Source organism: Meriones unguiculatus, chromosome 11, assembly GCF_030254825.1.
Source record: "Meriones unguiculatus strain TT.TT164.6M chromosome 11, Bangor_MerUng_6.1, whole genome shotgun sequence".
Lineage (NCBI taxonomy): Eukaryota > Metazoa > Chordata > Mammalia > Rodentia > Muridae > Meriones > Meriones unguiculatus.
This window is the reverse complement of record NC_083359.1, coordinates 38,808,725-38,832,967: the sequence shown is the minus strand read 5'-3', so window position 1 is coordinate 38,832,967 and position 24,243 is coordinate 38,808,725. Positions and strand designations below refer to the sequence as shown.

The 24,243-nt window shown below is 45.4% G+C and overlaps 2 protein-coding genes and 1 pseudogene across 6 annotated transcripts; all 3 read right to left on the bottom strand.

Moving 5' to 3' along the window:
- Positions 1-1,498: 1,498 nt before the first annotated feature.
- Decr2 (2,4-dienoyl-CoA reductase 2) lies at positions 1,499-9,683 on the bottom strand. Of its 4 annotated transcripts, none has more exons than XM_021637220.2 (9): positions 9,323-9,530; positions 8,405-8,473; positions 7,532-7,583; positions 6,642-6,777; positions 3,318-3,442; positions 3,152-3,245; positions 2,876-2,980; positions 2,477-2,694; positions 1,499-2,099 (listed from the first exon to the last, which is right to left on the bottom strand). In XM_021637220.2, exons 1-8 carry the CDS (start codon positions 9,400-9,402, stop codon positions 2,477-2,479), a joined length of 879 nt encoding a protein of 292 aa, XP_021492895.1. In that variant the 5' UTR covers positions 9,403-9,530; the 3' UTR covers positions 1,499-2,099. The 4 variants fall into 4 exon arrangements, with proteins under 4 accessions (XP_021492895.1, XP_021492897.1, XP_060219905.1 ...); XM_021637222.2 differs by having other exon boundaries at positions 1,499-2,103; positions 9,323-9,529; XM_060363922.1 differs by lacking the exons at positions 6,642-6,777; positions 7,532-7,583; positions 8,405-8,473 and having other exon boundaries at positions 9,323-9,683.
- A 1,304-nt stretch (positions 9,684-10,987) lies between these two features.
- Positions 10,988-15,192, bottom strand: Nme4 (NME/NM23 nucleoside diphosphate kinase 4). 2 transcript variants are annotated; one of them, XR_009584493.1, is made up of 6 exons: positions 15,021-15,192; positions 13,791-13,924; positions 13,532-13,633; positions 13,287-13,399; positions 11,984-12,048; positions 11,269-11,408 (listed from the first exon to the last, which is right to left on the bottom strand). XR_009584493.1 is itself a non-coding variant. In XM_021637114.2 (5 exons), the coding sequence occupies exons 1-5, from the start codon at positions 15,103-15,105 to the stop codon at positions 11,324-11,326; spliced, it is 519 nt and encodes a 172-aa protein (XP_021492789.1). In that variant the 5' UTR covers positions 15,106-15,192; the 3' UTR covers positions 10,988-11,323. The 2 variants fall into 2 exon arrangements, 1 of the variants encoding a protein (XP_021492789.1); XM_021637114.2 differs by lacking the exon at positions 11,984-12,048 and having other exon boundaries at positions 10,988-11,408.
- Positions 15,193-16,489: 1,297 nt separating this feature from the next.
- Positions 16,490-16,749, bottom strand: LOC110548665 (small nuclear ribonucleoprotein F-like; annotated as a pseudogene).
- Positions 16,750-24,243: the final 7,494 nt, after the last annotated feature.

Here is a 24,243-nt window from a genome sequence, read left to right as displayed (position 1 = left end):
GTTGTGATCTGCCATGTGGTTGCTGGGAATTGAACCTGGGCCCATTTGAAAGAGCAGACTGTGCTCTTAACCACTGGGCCATCTCTCCAGCCCCTGTGTTTGGTAGTCTTAACAACAGCATCACAAGGAGTTCACACCCTACACTCAACACCCTGCCTTGGTGGACATCATACCACCGAATTCTGGCCTTCATGACTTGTCAGCAGCAAGTGGGGCCAAGCACAAAATGCACAGCTTTCTCAGGCAGGTGGCCTCCCTAGGCTGGCCAACCACTACAAAAGCCAGAGGCAGGTAAGGGGCTGCCTCCTTCCAGGAAATGGGAGTTGTCTGTGAAGTGCATACAATCTAAAAGCAGAACAAAACCCTAAGAGAAGCAAATGGAATTTTGCCAGCGAGAGGCAGCAACCTGGGGTCCCCGCTGTCTACTCTGCAGAGGTTAGGTCTGGTCCTGACAGGGACCTGAGATACCTCCTCTACTGCTGCTCCTCGGGGCTACCAAGTTAAACCCCAAACAGAGAGAGCAGCTTTTACAGAAGCTGGGGGTCAGCTATTCGAGTGACTTGAAAACAGGCATGGTATACGCCCCAAACCACACTTGGTTTTGGTTTACTGTAGGACTGCATTGCTCAAAGAGGCCTTTCCCCAAGGCTTCATCTTGTTCCTCCTGGGCTATCCTCCGAAGAACCAATGTGTTTCGGTTTTAGAGACCAAGAGAAGCCTGGAGGCCATTTCCAATGAAGCCACTGTGAGGGCATGCGGGTGCAAGAGACTAACACCCTGAGAAATCATGGGCCCTCATTGTCCTGCACAACATAGCCAGCACTAGGAAGGTGCAGAGACTATGCAAAGATACCCTGAGTCTTTCACACACCCAACTCCTATAACATTAGACAAGAGATGCAGTCTCCAGGGAAAGCCACCCTCTTGTCAAGACCTCCCAGAAGCCTCACGTGGACTGTCAAGGGTTGCTGGACAAGGTGAGACACCAAATGTTCTGGGAACATGTTTGGGATGGTGTTGAGAGTCTTGTGCATTCTGAGTGCCGTGTGATGCTGACAAAGCTGTAGCTGGCAGGTGAGTGTGCAATCTTATCCAACACCCTCGGATAGGCCAAGTGGGGCGGCTTGTGCTTTACACGTTGAGTGAATGCTGGAATGACATCTTCCTTGAGCTGGCCCAATAACTATAAGCGCAATGCCGTGTTTGCCCCAAGAGTCCGGGAGTAAACCTACCGAGCTGAGTATGCTCAGGATTTGCAGTTGAGCTGGGAGTTCAGAGAATACAGGTGCCTACAACACTCAAGAGTTTCAGAGGGAAAGATGCTCCTTCCCACCAGGGTGGCCACAGTGCCATGCCTCCCTCCAACTGGAGCCTGTTGGTAAGAATCAGGAAGCCCTGCAGCTGTGTGGGAAAAGCCTGGGCTCTGTTGGTGAGAAAAGGTCGTGAGATGCAACCTAGCTGAAAAAACACAGAAAAAGGACAGGGAACACAACCACTATTTCAGTGATAGAAGCAATTGGTTTAATTTTCTCTCTAGAAACTTAACAGATTTCATATCACAGATATTTTTTAATAGTGAAAAATATTAATTTTTAAAAGAAAATGCATTTTTTTTCTGGCAAAATCATAGGAACTCTTCAGACACCATAGGCAAGTAGCAGACTAGACTCACAATCTGGTTACGCCCACCTAGAATGTGGGCAAAGGAGAGCAGAACATGGAAACAGCTTGGACCCCAGAGAAAGGGCTAACTGGCTGGGATTTTCAAATCAGATTAAACCTTCCCCATGTAACTATTCATCTGTGGGGCAGAGGGCATTTCTCATGAAGAATACTGCCTCCCAGATACCGTTTTCTTAAATACAGTGTTTGTTTCTGTGTCAAAAGACCTATCCTGGAGCAGAGGTTGTAGTTCAGCTGGGTGGTTCAGTGCTGGTTTAATATGCATGAAACCTTGGGTGTGATCTTCATCACTGCAAAAATCGGCGTGACGGCTCTTGTATTTTCAGCACTTGGGAGGTGGAAACAAGAGAATCAGACATTCAAGATCATCTTCAGCTACATAGTGTGTTTGAAGACAGCCTGAGTTACATGAGATCCTACCTTTAAAAAAAGAAAAAGAAGAAAGAGAAGGAGAGAAGGAAGAAGAAAGAAATACAGAGTTGTATTTTAGCATGATCTCAGCACTTCAGAGCCTAATGCAGAAGATTGCAAATTCAAGGCTGTATCCTTCCAATATGGACAAGACTAAGGTCACTGGGAAAAACCTAGCTTCAGAAGCCTACTTTCCTCACAGCCTTTGAGACTGTGTCTGCCCACCAGGCAGGGTCCACTCTGTACCAAGACGGGGCAGAGATGGCCCTGTGAAAACCTGACCCATAGTTCATAGCTGCAGCTGGTAGAGTAAAAAATGAGGCATCCAAGGACACGGGGACCCCCAAGGACATGTTCCCAAGAAGGGGGAACAGTACCTTACCTAGAGCTTAGCAGGGAAGGTTTCAAATTCTACCAGTTTCTTAATGTCATTTGGGAACGTCATCCAGCTGCCACCATCAACCACCAACATAATCCCTGTGACATAGGAGGACAGAGGACTGGCCAGGTACAGCACACTGTGGGCGATCTCAGTCTTGTTTCCAGGTCTTTGCAGAGGGCTTGAAAGATACTTTAATTTCAAACTGGCCTGGGGGCCTCCTGGAAGGCAATAGGAAATCAGGTACCAGTAAGCCCCTAGGCCATGGTGTTCACTGCCTTCTCCAGCCAGCACTCTCCCTGATCCACATCTGGAAACAGTAGTTGCTCTATCAAGCCAGACAACTTTTAAGCCCTGCTACAGTTCTAGAATTATAGGTGTCCCAGACTCCCAGAGACTTACCTAATCTCCGGATCCCCTCAGTGCCACTGATGGGTCCAGGAGCCAGGCTGTTGACACGGATATTGTGGGGACCCCACTCTACAGCCATGTGCCGGGTCATAGCATCTGCATGGGAGAGATGCACACAGGAGGTGAAATGGTGAGGCTGCTGTGCCTCCGGGGTAGCCCGAATGCCAGCAGGAGCTCTACAGCATCCACAGCTAGGATCAAGTTGATATGGAGATCATCGCCCTCTGGGGATAGTCGAGGGAGGTGGTTCACAGGGGCCACTCATACCCACAGCTGCCTTGGCGGTGCCTGCGTGTAGCTGGAGCGCCTGGCCACGCATGCTGAGCGTGGCAGTGATATTCACGAGCACTCCTCCGTGGTCCTGAAACACACAAGGGGTGACAGTGAGCGGGTAGCCACAGGAGGAAAGGGGCCATCCCAGGAGGATACCCACCCTGAAGAACTTCTCATAAAGAACACGGGACACGTTGAAGGTGCCGATGGTGTCAATGTCGACTACAGTCTTAAAGGCGTTGAAAGACAAAGCACTGGCAGGACACAGGAAGTTCCCAGCTGCACCTAGAGGACAGACAGGGAGAGCTGGTGGGCTCTGGCTCTGAGAATACAGGGCACTAATGGGCTAAGCCCTGTCAAGAGGACAAAAAGGAGCCTGATGGTCTGTGGACACTGAGAGTGTGAAGACCCTCAAAGTGGTCTAAGGCCAATGAGATGGAACACCAAGCACTCAAAGAATTTCTTGGAGTTGGGTGCGGTGGAGCAGGCCTGTAGTCCCAGCGTTTGGGGAGGCAGAGGCAGGCAGATCTCTGTGAGTTTAAGGCCAGCCTGGTCTACAAAGTGAGTTCAGGACAGCCAGGGCTACACAGAGAAAAACAAAACAAAACAAAAAAAGTAAAAAATGAAAGAATTCCTTGGGCAACAGGCACAGGATAATAGGTAATACACCAAGGAGTGAAGAAGTCCCAAAATCAAGTGTGGGTGCTGAAGGATGGTTTTGTGCACTGTGTATTCAAATGCTGATTTCTGTACCCAGAGATTTGGTTGCAGTCTAGGACATTGGGATTGCCATTACTATAAAGTATCTCCTGTCTCAATGTTGTGTAAAAACTATTCTCCATCACTTCAGATTGGTTAATAAAGAGCAGGGAGAGAGAGACAGAGAGATAGACAGACAGACAGAGAGAGGAGATGTCATCAGGACAAGGCTAAATAAAGAGGTGCCAGAGGGAGACTAAAATGACAGGTAATGGGCCATGTGGCTGGGAAGTAGGCCAGACTAGCATAGTTGGGTTAGAATAGCTCAGTGTCTACCCAATTATAGTTCCTGAAATTTGTAATAAATCTAAAGGCCTCCATGTCATTTATTTGGGAGCTAGGGTAGATATAGAAAAGCTTTACTTTTACACATGGATGCAGCACTTGGGGCAGTGGCAGAAGGATCATAAGTTCAAGGTCATCCTCAAGCACACAGTAGGCTTGACCCCAACCTGAGCCTATAGGAGATTCTATCTCACATAGATAGGTAGGTAGATAGATGGTTTGGGTTTTTTTTGTTTTTTTTTTTTTTTTACTTTATGAATGTGACCTTATTTGAAAATTCAGTCTTTAGCCCAGGCATGGCGGTACATGCCTTTATTCCAGCATGCAGGAGGCAGAGACAGGTGGATTTCTGTCAGTTTGAGGCTAGCCTGGTCTACCAAGAGAGTTCCAGGACAGCCAGGGCTACACAGAGAAACCCTGTATCAAAAACAAAAAACAGCTGGAGAGATGGCTCAGCCATGTTAAGAGTCCTGACTGCTCTTCCAGAGGACCCAGATTCAATTCCCAGCACCCACATGGCAGCTCACAACAGTCTGTAACTTCTGTTCCAGAGGATCCACAGACATACATGCAGTCAAACACCAATGTACTTACAATAAAAATAAATATATCTAAGGAAAAAATAAACAAGAAAAAACCACAAAAAGTCAAAACAAAAAACCCAGAAAATAGAGTCTTTGTTATCAAGTTGTGATCATGCTGAATTAGGGTAAGCACTAATTGATTTCTTTATATAAGAAGAGCAATGGGAACTGGGGGTGTCATCAGGGGTAGAACTCTTGCCTAACATGCACAAGGTTGTGGGTTCAATCATCAGGACAGAAAGAGAATATGCAAAAATACAAAGGCACATAAGACAGTCCACGAGAAGATGGAGGCAGAAATTAGGGTGATGCAGCCACAGCCAAGGAACACTATGAATTGGTGCAACTCTGAAAGCTGAGATAAAGCTGCAGACAGGTCCCCTTCTGGAGCCTGCAGAGAGCACAGTTCTGGCAACACCCTGGTTTTAGCCTCCGGGACTAAAGAATTGCAGCTTTCGTTTAAAGCCACAAAGTCTGTGGTTCTTCATCAGCGCAAGGAATCTAACACATGAGATGTTCACGTTTTTATTTTTTTAGCTTCTTTTTAAAAATATGTATGTGTATGTTTATCTTCATTTTGTGTTGAGTGTTTGTGTGTGTGTGTGGCATGTGTCTGGTGCTGTGAAGACCATAAGACTGCCTCTGTATGGTAACAATATCAATTATTGGGCTGGAGAGATAGCTCAGAAGTTAAGAGCCCTGGCTGCTCTTCCAGAGTTCCTGAGTTCAGTTCCAGCAACCACAAGGTGGCTCACAAACCATCTATAATGAGATCTGGTGCCCTTTTCTGGCCTGCAGGTGTACATGCAGGCAGAACTGTATATATGAAAAATAAATAATAAATAAATATTTTTTAAATATATCAATTATTCAGCAAATGTAACATTTGAGTCATAGCAGACACTGTGAAATGATTATATAGAATTCTGTTTTATCTACTTACTTATTCTGTAAGGCTATGAACTCGACTTTTTTCTGGACTAATGATAGTAACCAGGGCTTTTTTGCATGCTGAGGCCCATTGCCAAGTCTATTTGGCTTACTTGTTTATTTATTTATTTATTTAGAGACAAGTTTGTTTTTTTTTTTAACGTAGCTCCAGCTGTCCTGGAACTTACTATGTAGACCAAGCTGGCCTCAAGTTCTCTATGTAGACCAGGCTGGCCTCAAATTAAAGAGATCTGTTTCCCTCTGCCTCGTGAGTACTCAGATTAAAACCAGACCCATACTTTTATTTTAGAATTTATGTAATTTTTATATATGTGTGATGTGTGTAGGTGTGCATTTGCCGTGGCATGTGTGCGGAGATCAGAGGACAACCTGGGGTAGTGGATTCATTCCCTGGTCCCAGGGATATGACTCAGGTCTAAGCTGCTGAGCCGTCTTTCAGCTCACTTTTTGTTGTTGTTGTTGTTTGTTTTTCAAAACAAGGTTTCTTGTAGCCCTGGCTGTCCTGGAACTCAATCTGTAAACTAGGCTGGCTCGAACTCAGAGATATGTACCTGTCTCTGCCTCCTGAGTGCTGGGATTCAAGGCTTGTGCCACCACTGCCAGGCCAGCCCACTTTCTTAAAAAATAGAAATTTTAGTACACAAAACACCCCTGAATTATGATTTAGTCATTTTCGCAGGGCACCCAGCATAGCTTAGGCTTTCCACCCCTTGGAAAGAGTGAACATAGTCCAAGACAGAGCTTTTGGCCTAAACTGTGCCTCTGGCAATTGTGAGTTCATAGGTGGGCCAAGACAAACACCTAGGCACTTTGGCACATCCTTGCCCCAGGAACAGAGTTCTGGAGCTTCCAAACAGCACTCTCAGCTAATCAGAAGAATCTGGCCTCAGTTACTGCTGACTCACAGTTAATGAGGATGTCGATTTTGCCAAATTCTTTCAGTGCCTGGTCTACTGCAGCCATGACAGCTGAGGGAACGCGGACATCCATAGATAGAGGGAGGCACCGCTTTCCAGTGGCAGCAACCAACTTTTCAGCAGCCTGGACACCAGAGAGAAAGAGAATTGGATGGCAGCCTCAACCTGGAGAAGCACATCCTTCATGGAAAGGGCTCATCTACGTTACATTAGGACCCCAAGTTTGCTGTGGTAGGTACCTGTGGCAGATCTGTGTTCAAGGCCAGCCTGATCTACAGAGTGAGTTCTGGGATAGCCAGGGCTACACAGAGAAACCTCCAGTCTTGTGTCAGGGAGACTTAGCTTAAAAATGTCCACCCCCAGGGCTAGAGAGATGGCTCAGTGGTTAAAAGTACTGTCTGTCCTTCCAAAGGACCTGGGTTCATCTCCCAGCACCCACATGGCAGCTCACAACTGTCTGTAACTCCAGTTCCAGGTGATCTGACACCCTCACACCAATGCACATGAAATAAAATTAAATAAATTATTTTTTAAAGTAGCTACCCCCCTGTGGTCATGTTGGTAAGACATCCTGCATTCTCTGTAAGACTTCACCTGTCCCAGGTCCCACTTTCTGCCTACCCTCCAGGCCATTTCCCCCTGGACCTAGATGGGTAGAAAAAATGATCTCCAATATTGGTGATCCTACTGAAAAATTCCAGACCTGTATTACTTCTAAAACCATGGCCCAATAACCAAACTTGTAAAAAGTCAATGGTATCTATGAGGGTCCACTTCCACTGAGCTCCTCTGTTTAAGAAGGAACAGACTTGTTTTGTTCCTGTCCCCTGGGGTTCGGAACTCTCCCTGACCCAGGTTCAGCATCCCAGTCTTCTCACCTTGGACACTCTTGGCAGACTCCTGCTGGCGATGACAGTATGGCAGCCATGCCTACAAAACCAGACAGCAGGCCTGAGAAGTGTGAGGGATACACCCTGGGTCCCTCAAGAGTTTCTTAGCTTGAGGGATGGATGAATCGAGGCTGAAACATGACTGGCAGGAGGCGCAGGGACTCAGGTAGGGCTGAGTCACTCCAGAAAGAATCCTGGGTGCCAAGGTTGCCCACTCCTAGGTTTCTATGATGTGTATTCTGGCTGGGGGTATTCTGCCCGAGATACCATGTACATGGCAGAAAGGGTGTGGTGGGCTACTGGTACCAATCTCAGGTCTGTGCAGGGTCTGCTAGGGCAATGGAGTGAAGGACAGAAAGCCCATTTTGAGAGAGAGAGCCTAGTGGTGACAATGGTCATGACATAGGTTCCACAAACGTTAACACTACCTTATCTAATCTTCAGGACTGAATAAACAGAGCTTTGTTCTACTAAAAGAAACTGCATTAAGCCAACAGCTCTGAATAACAGTTTAGAGCCAATGTCAATTCTTGTGGGACTCACTTTCAGTTATGAAAACGTGGAGTGCTGGGGGGAACTGGAAAAGGGTTCTTCTATCTCCACCTCAGCCTAATTCTGAGCCTCCACCAGCTTCAGTAGTAAGTGGGTAACCCTCTCAATGAGGCCTCAAAACCTGTGTCCAAGAGACACTGTTCTGCGCTGTAGAAACCCCCCCCCCCAAATCTATAAGGCTCTGAGGCCAGTTCACACAGTCTCACCCAATTCTAAGAGACCCCAAAAGTCCTGCCTTCCCCCCAGGGCAGCATTCAACCACTCCCCAAAAACCATCAGGGGTCCAGCCAAAGTTAATAAGGTGTGTACCTCATGAAAATCTCAGCGATCCGGAAGCCAATCCCAGAACCACCACCTGTGATAAAGGCCACTTTGTCCCTTCAAAAACAGGAAGTTTTTAGATTTATTTATGTTACCTGTATGAGTGTTCTGCCTGTGTGCCTACAGAGAGTTGAGTTCTCATGTGGATGCTGGGGACCAAACCTGGGTCCTCTGCAAGAACAGTACGAGCTCTGAACCACCCAGCCATCTCTCTAGTCTCCAGAACCTACTTTGAAAGCAATGATTCAGCTCAGTAGAGGATATATGCCTGTAATTACAGCACCTGAGAGGTGGAGGCAGGGGAACCAGGAATTAAAGGCCAGCCTGGTCTAGAGGGAGAGCTCAAGACAGGCAGGGCTACACAGAGAAACCTAGCCTCGAAAAGCCATAAATAATCAAACAAAATAACTAATTTAAAACAAAACAAAACAAAAAAACACAAAACAAAACAGCAACAACAACAAAACAAAACAAACTCTGTTAACAGAAGGTCAATAGATATGGCCCGTGGAGGCCTTTGACCCCATGACTTTCCACCCAGTGTGGTTATGAAAGAAAGTACGCTCCTGAAGAGCATGAAACCTAATGGGTTTGCTAAACACAAATGCCCCGCCATACAACTGCAACCTTTAAAGTTGGTTATTTTTAGGCTTCCTGTAGGTTCGGGGGTGAAGGAGAATATTTAGCCTAAAATTCTCTGTGTAGTAAGTTACCAAGAGAGACACGTTTCCAAAAACGGAAAAGCTTCCTCCCGCAGTCCCTCATCCCATCTTTCCAGAATCCCCAAGAAAGTTGAGGTCTAGGATCCCCCAGGAGAGGGGTACTAGGCACCCATCCTCTGGGCTGTCTCATCCAGCGGCAGATCCCTGACTCGGGATCGCTTCCTAGTTCCCTGCTTTAGCTCACTGGAGAAGATCCGGGCAGAAGAGGTGGCGGTATTCAGAAAGACAATCATCTTCCTCAACGTCGGGCGGCAGCTGGGCCATGACTGCGTGCCGGCCGCGGTGGCGAGAACAGCCGAACTGGGAACCAGGTATACCTTTCCAAAGCAATACCCTAAGTTCTGCCAGCTGCTCGCCCCGCCCAGAAATGTCCAGCGCCAGGCTCCCGCCCCCAAGCCATCCCGCTCCCCAGGCTCGCCCTGCAGGGACGTCCCGCCCACGAGGAGGTGCCTCAGCCCTTCACGCCTTTCTATCACACCCAATCCCGAGATTCCCCGCCTCCAGACCGGCCCACTCCGCCCGGCGACCATTCCGCCCACCGTGGCGCACAGCTTGCTGGGACTGCGAGTGGGAGGATTCAGTGACGCAGAGCGGTGCCGCTCGGTCCACGCACCCAAGCTCGCCAGGCTGTGGAAGTCGGGACCATCACAGCTCTGCCTTTTGGACACTCCCTCGCAGTGCAGAGGATCTGGAGCTTGCAAAGCTAATAGCTCCCTCGCGTGGCCAGCCCGGGTGAAAATTCCAGAGTGGCGAGGATCACTGCACTCATCCGTTCAGTTGAAGCTGCCAGGCAGAGAGACCAGTGCTGAGAACCCAGAACTGGGTTCCATTGTCGAGATGTCAAATTAACCTCAGAAGCGGTCATGATTTATCAACTACTTGGATCAGGGACTTCAGGATCCGGGATGAGATGTGATTTGCATGTGTCAACGTGAAAATTAGTGGACATTAGGCAGCGGTCGCCATCATAGACCACCTCAGGTCAGGAGTGGAGGAGGCTCTTCGGGGCCTGAGAGCACTGAGGGAGAGATGTGAGTACCCTCCACTGTTCCAGCCTCAGGAGACCTGTCCCACAATACCCACAAAGACTTGGTACTCCCACCAACAGGCTCACTGTGCCTTGAAGAGGCCTAAGGCCCTACCTAGCCCTTGCTGCCACCCTCTCTCAGAAGAATCAGACTGGGCGGAGCTGTGATGGCACCAGCAAAAGAACCTCGTTTGGGATTTTGGTTTCATGAGCCCTGGACTCTTGCGTGGTTCATATATTTACCAAAGTGAAGGGATCTTCCTCCTGGGGGAGTAGAGCTGTCAGTTTCAAGTCTACTGCTCACACCACACATAAAGGCACTCATCAGAGCGCTTGAGTAACGCAGTTTCCGTCATTGCTGTGGTGACCTACCGGATGCTTGGCCCTGCAGCCATGTCAATGAAATAAGAATACAGTGGTAGCTGGGACCAGGGTAATAGTAATCCCGGGCTTTAGAACTCTAGCCTTGACTCCCCACCGAGTACTTCCCACTCCCAGAGTCTTGGGGCAAGGACACCAAGGGCATATAGGAGGTAGGTTAACTGAAAGCAGGATTCCATCATGCTTGATGTCAGTGCCCATGCTTGGTGGGACTTTTCAGTGACTGGGGTGTTCTGAGGTCATCCATGCCCCTGGGGCTAACCTCTCATCCATTTTCCTATAAGGCAGTCCAATCAACTCATGGGTTCACCAAGCTAGAAATGAATGAAATTGTTACTCTGGTCTATTGTTGGTGCCTTATCTGGGGCGAACAGGCATTTGTTCACGTCTCCCCAGGAAAGGTCATACAATGTTGACATGGCAGAAATACCAAGTATACCATTCCCATTTTAAGCATAAGATTTTAATATCTATCCTCTGAGGCCGGCGAAGTCACCTTTGACAATGCCCCAGAGGTTTGTCTGGCACGTTGGTATGGAAGGATATGGTCCAGTATTGTGTTGGCTTAGGATACAAAAAGGCACATAAAGTTGAGGCTTAGATTCCCCTGGGCTGGAGTTGGACAAAGGGTGAACAAGGAGTGGCTTGGGGAGATGGGAAGGGTGTGGACTTGAGTTCTTGTTGACAGAGGTAGTTGGTCATGAGTGGCCCCTGAAGTGCAAAGGGTAGTTCAAACCCTCAGGCCGGGCAGTAGCTACCATGGTGAGCACCGTCTGTCTAGTTCAACAGTTCGCTGCTCTGAAACCACAGCTGGATCTCCCTCTGGGCCGCCTCCACAGAATCGCTAGCATGGATGACATTCCTGTGAGAAGTAGACAAGGTGAAGCCTGTGCCACAGTGAGAGGGGTCGCAGAGATAACTTGCCTCTAGCCTGCTGCCCCCTGTCAGGGGAAAAAGGTGAATATAGAGAAGAGAAAGGGATTTTGGAAATGGTATGGTGCTGCAAGCCTGTAACACCAGCACTGAAGAAGCTGAGACAGCAGGATTGCCTTGAGTTCATGGCCAGTCTGGATTGCAGAGGGAGGCCCTGCCTCAGAAAGGAAGGAGGAGATGGGCTGGAGAGATGGCTCAGCAGTTAAGGGCACATCCTGATCTTGCCGAGGACCTGCGCTTGGTTCCCAGCACCCAAATAGGGCAGCTCACGACTACCGGTAACTCCAGCTCTAGGACACCTAACACCCACTCTGAATTCCGCAGGTACTACAAGCACATGCACAGACATTCAGGTGCACACACAATTAAAAAGGAAGCTAGAGATATAGCTCAGCTGGCAGAGTGCTTGCCCAGCATGCACAAGGCCCTGAGTTCAATCCCCAGCACTTGGCAGGGGATTGAATCACCTAGTACTTGGCTGGCAGGTAGAGGCAGGGAGCTTACAAATTTGTGGCTGTCCTCAGCAATATAATCAGTTTGAGACCAGCCTGGATTACATGAGATTTTATCTGAAAAGAAAAAAAAAAAAAAAATGAAGGGAATGAAGAAGGGGAAGTGGGTGGACAGTAACGGGGCTGGAAATTTCCATCTAGCCTGGCCCCAGTTTTTCACAAGCTCAGAGGCCAGTTTCTGAGAGCTGCCTCCCTACCAGAGCCAACCCTCATGGTTGTCAACCAAAACAGAATACTAGAGAGCCAGAAAAAAAAAAAAAGTTTCAGTCAGACATGGTAGCATACTTAAGTTCAACACTCAGGTAGTAGAGGCAGGAATATCAAGAGTTCAAGACAGCCTGAGCTACAGAATGAACTCAAAGCTAGCCTGGCCTACCTGAGGACTTATCTCAAAAATAAATAAATAAATAGATAAATTTTGTTGTTGTTTTTAATCTTAAAGCAAACACTTCACTATCAGAAGTCTCTTGGCTTTACTTTCAGTCCAGCAAGACAACCTCTCCTTTTTTTTTTTTTTTTTTTAGGGTTTTTGTTTTTTGGGTTTTGTTTTTGTTTTTGTTTTTTTTTTTAAGACAGTTTCTCTGTATAGACTTGGCTGTCCTGGACTAAATTTATAGACCAGGCTATCCTCAAACTCACAGTGATCCACTTGCCTTTGCTTCCCTGAGTGCCACCACATCTGGCTTTTATTTATTTATGTTTCACATGTATGAGAGCTCTATCTGCATGATACACCTGCATGCCAGAAAAGGACATCAGATCTCAGTATAGATGGTTATGAGCCACCATGTGGTTGCTGGGAATTGCATTCAGGACCTTTGGAAGAACAGACGATGCTCTTAACCCCTGAACCATCTCTCCAGCCAAAGACACCCACTTCTCAAGGATCTGGGGTTTTTTTGTCTTTTTTTGAGACAGAGTTTCTTTGTGTACTTGTTCAGAACTTGCTTTGTGACCAGGCCAGCCTCACACTCAGAAATCCATCTGCTGTGGCTCCCAAGTGTTGGGATTAAAGGTGTGAGCCACCACTGCCCAACTTTAAGGATCTGTCCTAAGTCTGGGCTGCCTTTTTGTTTGTTTGTTCTGTTTTTTTTTTGTGTGTGTGTGGGGGGGGGGGGGGTTCTTAGTGTAACCCTGGTGGTCTTGGAACTCACTCTGTAGAAGAGCTGGCCTCGAACTCATAGAGATTTGACTGCCTCTGTCGCTGGGATTAAAGGCATGTGCCACCACCACCTGGCTAATACTGGCCTTCATTACCCCACATTGGGAGACTAAGGGTATCAGTGCCTCCATACCTGCTGATGTGAACACTGAAGTCTCCCCTGATTGTCCCAGGGGCTGCCTTTATTGAGTCAGTGTGTCCTACCATGACCCTTGAGATGCGGACCACATTGTCCCCTTCCCAGACCTGCAGCATAGATATGAAAGTTAGAAAGAAATTGAGGGGCCCCAGATGCCCTGGGCTCACTCTGAGCCCTTTCATTTGCTTGGGGAAAGACACCCCATATACCCCCATCCCATTGCTCCGGCCCTGCTGTACCATGACCACCACAGGCCCAGAGCTCATGTAGCTGATAAGGGCTGGGTAGAAGGGCTTCTTCTGTAGGTGATGGTAGTGCTCAGCAAGGATGCTCTCTGGTGCCTGTGGGGAGAGAAGGGTGAGACAAACCCTGGGAGAGCAAACCCCTGACTGGTTTCAGACACAACTACAGAAATTAGCTCCCAGAATGGCTACCTCCCAATCCTTGCAACTACCGGTACTAGGAGACTTTAGGGGCACCACAGCCAAGGGCAGATACCTGCAACATCTTCATCCCCACCAGCCTGAAGCCCCGCATCTCAAAGCGTTGTATCACAGTCCCCACTAGCCTCCGCTGCACCCCGTCTGGTTTCACCTTAACCAGCGCCCGCTCCTGAGGCCAGGAGGGTCCTCCTGTAAAAGAAGAAGGGTCGGGGGTGAGGATGCCCCCCCATTTTCAGGTCCCTCCCACCTAGATCCCTGCCAGAGCAAAGACATCACAGTCCTGGAAAGTGCCTGCCACCATGTCGGGAGGTCTGGAAGAACAAATACAAACAGGGGTTGCCTTGGCAGTAAGCAGAAACAGCCCAAGGTGGAGGTGGTTTCCCTAAAAAGGCTCAGATAACTTAGAGGCCAGAGAGGCCTGGCGATGACGACCTCCTGGAAAGAAAACTTAAGTCTAGCCTCACATGACTCCAGGGTACCAGACTCTATGAAAATTAGTGCACCATGTCTAGGACGGCTGAATCCTGGGGACCAAGGGGTAGGACTTGAAAAGGACGATGATGGGGGATGATCAGGGCTGGAACCAAGCTGCCCGCGGGTCCAGGTTGCTACTCAGGAGAACACTTTTATCTCCAAGTCTGAAGTTGTCCTAGTGCTCCTGCTACTGCTAAGGCATTGAGCGCCTCTCCCAAGACCAAACGCTACTTCTGAGAGGATCCTAGCCCCTGGCTGTCTCACAAAAGTGCACCAAAGTTAGGAGAAACGCCAAGAGTTCAGAAAAGGGAGAGCAGGCTTCATCCTCAGGCCACAACAGATGCCCACTGAATAAAACGCAAGGAAAGAAGTCTCCCTTGATCATTCCCCAAACGGAAATGACAGGAGACCCAGGATAGCCCCAGAACTCTGGTGCCTGCTCGTCTGTGCCTTGGTGAGACTATTCAATTTCCAGAGCTCATGAAAGAAAGGCTCTCAGCATCCCATTAATGGGTAGCAAGGGCCAAGACCCCAAGAAGTGGCCGGGTTGTCTTGGGCCTGCTCTGACTCAGGTTGGCTTTCAATCCCTGGAAACAACGGCTGCCTGAAAATGTGACCCCGCACCCTTAGGAGCCTCGGGTCTGCTAGTCTCCCCGCCGAGGCTTTGGCTTTCTTCTGCTCAAAGCCCTGATTTTCTGGCTGTTGAGGATGGCGCTTGCACGGTCCTTAGCCTTCGGCTGCTGCACGTGAGCAAACAAAGGCCGCGCAGCCGCCATCCGCCCAGCTAGCTCCCCACGGGCGAAGGACTCACCGGAACTGGGGCGCACTAGCAGGCCTGGAAAGCGCGGCCCGCACAACAACGCCCGCAGCGCGGCACGCCCAAACAGGTAGCTCATGGCGCGGGCTGGCGCGGCGCCGAACGCTGCGCTCTGAGGGGCAGAGGGTGGTACCCGGCTACGGCTCGCCCGCTTCGCCCCGCCCCGTCTCGCCCTCCCCGCTCCGCCCCGCCTCCACCACAGCCGGGTGGGGCCGGTACCCGGATTCTTCGGAAGAGCAGACCATGCTCTTAATCACTGAGCCATCTCTCCAGCCCATAATTTATTATTATTTTTTTTTTTGAAAAAGAATCTCACAAACTGTCTGAACTTAAAAAATTGTTCAGGTAGCCGCGGTGGCGCAGGCCTGTGATCCCAGCACTCTGGGAGGCAGAGGCAGGCAGATCTCTTAAGAGTTTGAGGCCAGCCTGGTCTACAAAGCAAATCCACGGCAGCCAGGGCTCTGTTACACAGAGGAACCCTGTCTCAAAAAGGAAGAAAAACAAGAAAAAAAAAATGTTGAAAAAGTTTGTTCAGGTTAGCCGGGCAGTGGTGGCACATGCCTTTAGTCCCAGCTCAGGAGGCAGAAGCAGGTGGATCTCTGAGTTGGAGGCCAGCCTGGTCTACAGACTGAGTTCCAGGACAGCCAGGGCTGCACAAAGAAACCCTGTCTCGAAAAACAAATGAACAAACAAGCAAACAAAAGAGTCAGGTGTTAAAAGCACTGGCTGCTCTTCCAGAGGCCCAGAGTTTGGTTCCCAACATCCGGGTAGCAGTTCACGACCATCTAAAACTCCAGACCTAGGGGATTTACCGCTCTCGTCTGGGTTTATCAGGTGCCAGGCACATAGCTGATGGCCAGGAAAATGTACACAGGCAAAATAACCATAACCACAAACTAAATAAATAAAATTAAAGAAAGACTTTGTCTTTAAGATCCTAAATTCAATCCCAGCACTGAAGGGGAAAGAAAATAGAGGAGGTCACTCTTCTGTTCAGGCTGGCTCTAACTCCTGGGCTACCTTCTTGCTTCAACCTCTGGCCCACATGACTTTTGCCTGTCTCTCTGCCTTTAAGTATTTAGTTCATTAATTTTTAATGTTATTGATGTGGCTAGATTTAGATCTACTTATTTATTTATTCATTTAAGTTTGTTTTTAATTTTGTTTTCTTTTTGTAAGACAGAGCCACATGTATCCCAAGCTATTTATTTCTGTTTTTGTTGTTGTTTTTTCAAGACAGTGTTTCTCTGTGTAGCCTTGGCTGTCCTGGACTCACTTTGTAAACCAGGCTGGCCTCGAACTCATAGAAATCCACCTGCCTCTGTTTCCAGAGTACTGGGATTACAGGTATATGCCACTGCACCTGGTGACTATTTATTTTAAAAAACCCAAATCTTTATTGTATAGAAATTCACATAAAAAAGAAATATCTACCTACCTACCTACATACATCCTCAAAGATGCTATTCTCTCATTTCCCCATTTTCCTCCTCCTCCTCAACGCCTCTGATATACAGGACATTATCACACCTTACTAGAACTTCATGCAGATGTCCAGACAATGCCCCATCTAAATATTCTTCTCCGTTTACAAGCTGCATGCTTATGTAGCTGTATATAGAGACCAGGCAGCCCTTGTGTTCCATTCCCCGTTTAGGTTTACCATCACTGGCTTTCCTGTCGGTCCTTTGAGAAAAGGCTTGGGATTGAGGGGTAAACTCATCACAAACATTCCTGAGCAAGCGCTGTGCCCCACTAGCCACAGGACCCTTATGACTGGAGCAGCTGCTAACCGGAACCAACCAACACTAAGAGAAATGGCTACCAAAAAAAAAATAGCTGTTTATTTCTTAAACATGTTTTTCTCTTTCTTTTTTTTTTCTTTCCCTTCCTTCCTTCCCTCCTTCCTTCGTTTCTTTCTCTCTCTCTCTCTCCTTTTTTTTTTCTTTTTCTTTTTTAGATAGGGTCTCACAGTGTATGTGGCTGTCCTGGAACTAGCTTTGTGAAACAGGCTGGCCTCAGATTCAGAATTCCACTTAAATACCAGGAACTAAAGGCATTGCCATGAGCAAGGCAGTGGTGTCCACTTTTTTTTTATTTTTTATTTTTGAGACAGGGTTTCTCTGTGTAGACCTGGCTGTCCTGGAACCAAGCTGACCTCAAACTCACAGAGATCCACCTGACTCTGCCTCCCAACTGCTACAACTGAAGGCATGCACTGCCATGCCTGGCTAATGGTGCACACCTTTAATCTTAGAACCCAGAGGCAAGCGCAGGCAGATCTCTGAGTTTAAGGCCAACCTAGTCTACAGAGTGAATTTCAGGATAGTCAACACAGAGGTACGCAGAGAAACCCTGTCTTGCAAAACCATAAAAAGATAAAAAATAAAAAAGCATTGCCACCATCCTCAGATGTTTTTCTATTTATTATTTACTTAATTAGTTAGTTAGGTTTTTGTTTTGTTTTTAAGAATCTTAAGATTTATTTATTATTGATACAGCATCCTGCCTGCTTGTGTGCTGCGGACCAGAAGAGGGCACCAGAGCTCATCTTAGATGGTTGTGAACCACCATGTGGTTGCTGAGAATTGAACTCAGGGCCTCTGGAAGAGCAGCCGGTGCTCTTGACCACTGAGCCAGCTCTCCAGCCCTCATTTATTGATTTATAAAAAGAGTGCATGTGTAGTGCATGCACACGTGGAAGAGTTTGTACGTAGTGTATGCGTGCGTGTGTGTGGTATACACACGTGTATATGCTCTGTGCAAAGGCCAGAAGACGACATTCGCTGTCCTCCTCCATCACTTTCTACTCTATTCTTTGGGGCAGGGTCTCTTCTAGAGCCTAAAGTTCTTGTTTGTGTTGGTAAGCTGTTAGTGACCTAGGCCTTCAGTCCTCCTGTCTTCACTGCTGTCCATATCGCTGGTATTACAGTTGCTGTCAAGACCATGACTGAACTGTGACAAAGGTGCTGACATCCAGACTCGGATCCTCCTTGCTGTGCAGCAAGTGTTCTGAAGCCAGATAGAGCCAGATCTCCAGCATCTGTTTGTAAAATGATATATGTTTTTTTTTTTCTATTCCCGTTTTAACTCCCAAATGATGACCGAGAGACCTATTGGATTTATTAATAAGTTTTGAAATACTAAGCTGGGCTGGGCGCAGTGGGGCACACCTGTAATCCCAGCACTCAGAAGGCAGAGACAGGCAGAGCACTTTGAGTTTGAGGCCAGCCTGCTTTACAAAGCGAGTCCAGGACAGCCAAGGCTACACAGAGAAACCCTATCTTGAAAAAAAACAAAAACAAAAAAGTACTACATCTGGGCAGATATTGATCTATCCTAACCTGTCTACTGGCCTGGCTGCTTCCCAGCCATGCGCTCCTGTTACCTGTCATCTTAGTCTCTCCTTGGCTGCTTCTACTCCATCTGTCTGTCCTAATGGCAATCTCCTCCTCTCCTTCTCTGGTCCCTACCCGACAGCCCCTGACTTTAGAAGGAAATAATATTAAGTGAAAACCTAGGAAACATAGAGCTTCTAGAACTATAAAAATATCAAAGACAGTAAACTGCCTGGACAACTCACCAGAGGTTACTCTGTGTCGTGGGGGTAATCCAATCTTCAGTCTACTGGCCCATAATCTGTGACAGAGTTTTCTGTGAAGCAGGAATTTTGAAGGAAGGACCACTTAGTCTCTGAAAAGTTCGGCAGTCAATTTCCCAGTGTTCTGCTTTTTCACAGTTTGGGCAGACAGCCCGCCATTAGCAGTTGAAGAATAGTTTATTCTCCCATGGTAATCTTGCCACATTTGTTTCTCTAAATGCTCATCATTTTCTTTTTAGTAGACTAGAGGTGCTGCTAGGTGCAGATGTGTCTCTCTATCAGAATAGCCTTTTTTGTTTTGTTTTTCGAGTCAGAGCTTCTCTGTGTAGCCTTGGCTGTCCCGGACTCACTTTGTAAACCAGGCTGGCCTTGAACTCACAGTAATCTGCCTGCAGAGCTCTCTCTGCCTTCTGAGTGCTGGGATTAAAGGCATGTACCACCACCGGCAGAAAATCCTGCTATTATTAAACTATCTTTAAATGCCATATTGTAGAGATCTCTGAAGTGTTTGAAGACCACCTATTTATCTACCATTATATAGAGCATATTCATATCTACCTATCTATAATATATTAGAGCAATGTTGCTTGTTTCTAGCTATGTACTATCTGCTTAAACTTGAAAACATATACAAGAGACTAAATAAAGCTTATTTCTGTAATTAACTAAACTAGTATCTAACAAGGCTACAAGTAAGATTATTTACAGGTGACTAACTACTAATTTGCATCTCTAATTATCCTGAACAGTTTACAATAGTTAGCTTACATAAGACTAGAACTTTAAAAAAAAAAAAGACTAGAACTTTACAAAAAAAGACTAGAAATTTACATCACATTTTCAAATAAGTTGTATATGTACAATACACTAAGCAAAAGTTGAACAATGCAATCTTAAATTTCTATAAATATACAATAATCCATACTAATATATATTTTTTGAGACTAGTAGATTCAATAATCTGTCTTTCATCCTATCATCCTATATCCCCCCTTTTTCTTTTATCATTCCCCCTGACACTAGCTAAGAGAGAAAGATTAGAGAAAAAGGATAGAGGGGAGAAAGAAAGAGATCCCTGATTCCAACCTTTATTTTGTTTCCTCCCTTATCGTGACCAATCCAAAATACACCAAATATTTTGACCAAATATTTGACCAAAAATACACACCCAACATTTTGGAAATGGGGGTAAAATTACTTTTTGCTGTCTGGGGTAAAAACATCTTCTAGGTACCCTTAGAAAATGAGGATATTGGCCAAGTGCTGAAAAAACTAGCTGTATCTTTTTCTGTCCTATCTCTGTGTTTTCTTTCCAGTCTCTGTTTTCTGTCTAGTCTATATGTCTTAGGTCCAGTCTGTGTGCTTTCTTTTTATTTATTTATTTGTTTGTTTGTTTGTGTGTTTGTTTTTGTCTAGTCTCTGTGTTTTCTGTCCAGTCTCTGTGGGATGATCATTTGGGCTAGCCCTTTTGAAGCTGACCTGGATATAGGCTCTTGAGGAAAGAGTCTTGAGGCAGTCTGAGAGGCTGGATATCTGGGATACTTGCTTCATCTTCATTGTTATCTGGTATTTTGATCTTTCCAACTTTTATCATATCATGTCATATCATATCATATCATAGGTACATTTGTGCATCACAAGGACCAGGTAGCCAATAAAATTCATTTACTGTATGAAGACATGTCTCAGCTAGTAGGAGATTTTGCCTGGTCAAACCTAATTTTTTTTAATATCTTCTCATGTTTGTTATTCTTTTTTTTTTTTTTTAATAATTTGTTATATAGCATTCTGCCAGCATGTACACCTGCACACCAGAAGAGGGCACCAGATCTCATTATAGATGGTTGTGAGCCACCATGTGGTTGCTAGGAATTGAACTCAGGACCTCTGGAAGAACAGCCAGTGCTCTTAACCTCTGAGCCATCTTCCCAGATCCTCAAATCTAATTTTAAGTTTTGTTGGTAACTATATTTTTTTAATTCCCTGTAGCTACATGAGCATGACCACATCACCATCTCAAAACTGTTGCAGGTTTCCATTCTGCTATCAACACATCCTTAGAGTAAATAGGTTGATCTAATTGTACAGTTGTTTTTGTTTTTGTTTTGTTTTGTTTTGTTTTGTTTTCTGTAACCCAGTGTCTCTCAGCAGCTGCTGCTCCTTTTTCACCAATGCTAAGAAAATTTAGAGTTAAAAGCATTACTTAGCCTGTCCCTGGAGGTCTTTCCTTTCCCTTTTTGTTTAATAAGCATCTCTCTTAAAGTACAATTAGCTCTTTCTATAACTGCCTGGCCTGTAGGATTGTGTGCTATGCCAGTAATGTGCTTTATGTTATAATATGCAAAGAATTGCTCCAACTTACTAGATACATATACAAGAGCATTATCAGTTCTTTTAAGTTGTGTTTTTTCTTGTTGTAGTTGTTTTGTTTTGTTTTGATTTTAAGACAGGGTTTCTCTGTATAGCTTTGGCTGAACTGGACTCACTTTCTAGACCAGGCTAGCCTCAAACTCACAGAGATCCTCCTGCCTTTGCCTCCCAGAGTGCTGGGATTACAGGCATGTAATCCACCACACCCAGCTGCATTATCAGTCTTAATTTGTGCACGCATACACATGACTGCCATTATTTCCAATAAATGTGTAATTACACAAGCAGCCTTTTCAGAACTTGAAGCAGATGCCCATGGAATCCCCAAGTACATATCAATGATATGGTGTGCATACTTTTGTCTTCCAAATTCTGCAAAATGAAACACATCCATCTGCCAGATTTCGTTTCTTTTTTAATGTTTCTTTTTTTTATATTTATTTATTATGTATACAATGTTCTGTCAGCATGTACACCTGCATGCCAGAATCGGGCACCAGATCTTATTATAGATGGTTGTGAGCCACCATGTGGTTGCTGGGAATTGAACTCGTTTCTTTTTTAATAGTTATTTATTTATTATGTGTACAATGTTCTGCCTGCATGTGTGCCTGCACACCAGAAGAGGTCACCAACACCAGATCTTGTTATAGATGGTTGTGAGCCACTATGTGATTGGTGCAAATTGAACTCAGGACCTCTCGAAGAGCAACCAGTGCTCTTAACCTCTGAGCCATCTCTCCAGCCCCCAGATTTCATTTTCTTACGTACCCCTAGGGTTGCTTTCAGCAGGAAATGGAGTTTGGTTATACATAGAACACTTTAAAAAAAATTATTTGGCTTATGCCAAAGTGATAGAGAGTTTTTTCTTTAAACCTTTCCTATTAACATGGTGTTTTTCATGAAAATTTGAAGCTTCTAACATTTTCTATTAATAATTAATGTACTTTCTCATTTCCTCATGCTAATGGACCTACCTGTGTTAGACAGAATATGTGTAATATATATAATGGACAGTCTCTACTTCTGATGGCCTGTTACAATTGCATAAATAACAAAGTTAATTCTGAGTTATCAAGAATAAATTCAGCAATTTCTATATGCAAAACAACTCTTTCTGCATATTGAGAGTCAGTAATTATATTAAGAGATTCAGGAAAATCTAGCAATACCATAAGGATTGCCTATGATTCTGATTTTTGAACTGAGATGTGTGGGCTTTTGATCACCTTGCTTATTTTGTCTGATTTATAACCTGCCATTCCCATCTTATTTTAATAAGTATAGAATGTCGGGGCCCTGGAATCAGTGTTCCCTTTACAATACATGGGAGAATCCAATTAGTTTTTTTTATAAACTGTATATGTTTGCTTTTAGGATATCTGTTATTAATTTCTCTTAAGTACTACAAGCTCATTGCCACTCTCCATTGACTACCCACAATGACACAATCTTGGTATTAGTAAAAGGCACTACAGTGTCAGTTGGGTCTGTTCCTGACAATTGGCGTAGCTTTATTCTACCTTTTATAATTAATTCAGAAAACTTTTCTATGTACACATTTAATTTTTTACTTTATGTGCTAAGAAAAATCATTCCATCATACATCTTCCCTTTGCATAATGAGCCCAGTAGGAGAATGAGTTGAAGGCAAAATGACCAAAATACAATCAAGTTTAGGATCCACATATGCACCTTGCAGTCTTTGTTCTACCAGGGGCAACTCTTTTTCTGCTTCAGTTGTTAAACATCCTGGACTGTTTAAGTCTGAATCTCTTTGTAATGTTTGAAACAAATTACTTAATTCATAAGTACTTAATCAATGGTAGGCCTCAGAAAGTTAATAATCTCCCATTAATTTTTGAAAATCATTAAGTTGTTGCAATTGATCCCCTTTGTGGTCAAAATTTTTGTTGACTTATTTTTTAATTCAGATAGCTAATAGAATCTTTTCTCTGTATTTTTCCTGGGGCAATCTGTAACCCCCAGCATAGCAGATTTCTTTGTGTTTCCTTAAACATTTTCTCTAAAGTATCTTCATCAGAATTAGCCAACAAAAAATATCATCCATGTAATGATAAATAATAAATTGAGGGAATTGCCTGTGAATTATTTCTAACAGTTGTTGCACAAAATATTGACATAAAGTTGGACTTCATGTTTATTTAACATTACCTGTGGAAGCACCCTCCAGTGCTATCTTTATATTAGACCACTATTGTTAAAAGTAGGTAGTAAGGGTATTGGTGTAAACATTCCATTTTGTCCAAGAGACTGATTAGTTTCTCTCCAGTTCACTGGGGAATAAGGATACCCCCTCTCCCCCAACCACAGCCTTCAACGCTACAGTTGGCCCTCCTGGCTGACTCACACATAGACGCCTTCCCTTGGGTGAATAATCTTTTTCTCTTTACCAACATGATCTCTCAGCTTTCCTTTTCTTACGCATCGAAAATCCTAGTGCTAGGCGAGGCTGTGTCTCTTGGGAACTCTTCCCTGTGGCCCCTGGCAGAGCTCATGACAACCTGCTTTGCCAGCTTGTGCCCTTGAGTCTCTGGTTCTCCTGTACTTTGTGGGGATACCCCAAAGTCTGGCAGAACTGATTTACTTTTCTCTCTTCACCCATTGGACTCATGTCTTCCACTGTACTTCAGGCTCTCCTCTGGAACGCCTCCTAGATAATTCAAATTCATACACCTAGCACCTGCTTTAAGGGCCTCAAAAGCTTACACACTTCTGCAACCAAATTTGGCCTCAGCATTCCTTAGACGACAGATCCAAAACAAAATCTTTTTTTTTTTTTAAGATTTATTTATTTATTATGTATACGATGTTCTGTCTGAATATACATCTGCAGGCCAGAAGAGGGCACCAGACTTTATTATAGATGACTGTGAGCCACCATGTGGTTGCTGGGAATGGAACTCAAGACCTCTGGAAGAACAGACAGTGCTCTTAACCTCTGAGCCATCTCTCCAGCCCCAACAAAATCTTTTTAATTCATATCAGCAATTGGGTAAATGGAGGTTCCCATGTTCAAGTCTTTTCTTTGATCAAAATCTTTCGTCTCTGTTCATTCTCCCAAAAGTTTCAAATGTACACCTAAAGAAAATCTCTCCATAACTTACTTAATTTTGTCTTTTGCCTATATATATGTTCCAGTATCCTGCCTGTTGTAGTAAATATAAAATTAGTATTGGGCTATATAATGTTTATGATTTGCCCTATTATCACGGTGGTTTATTT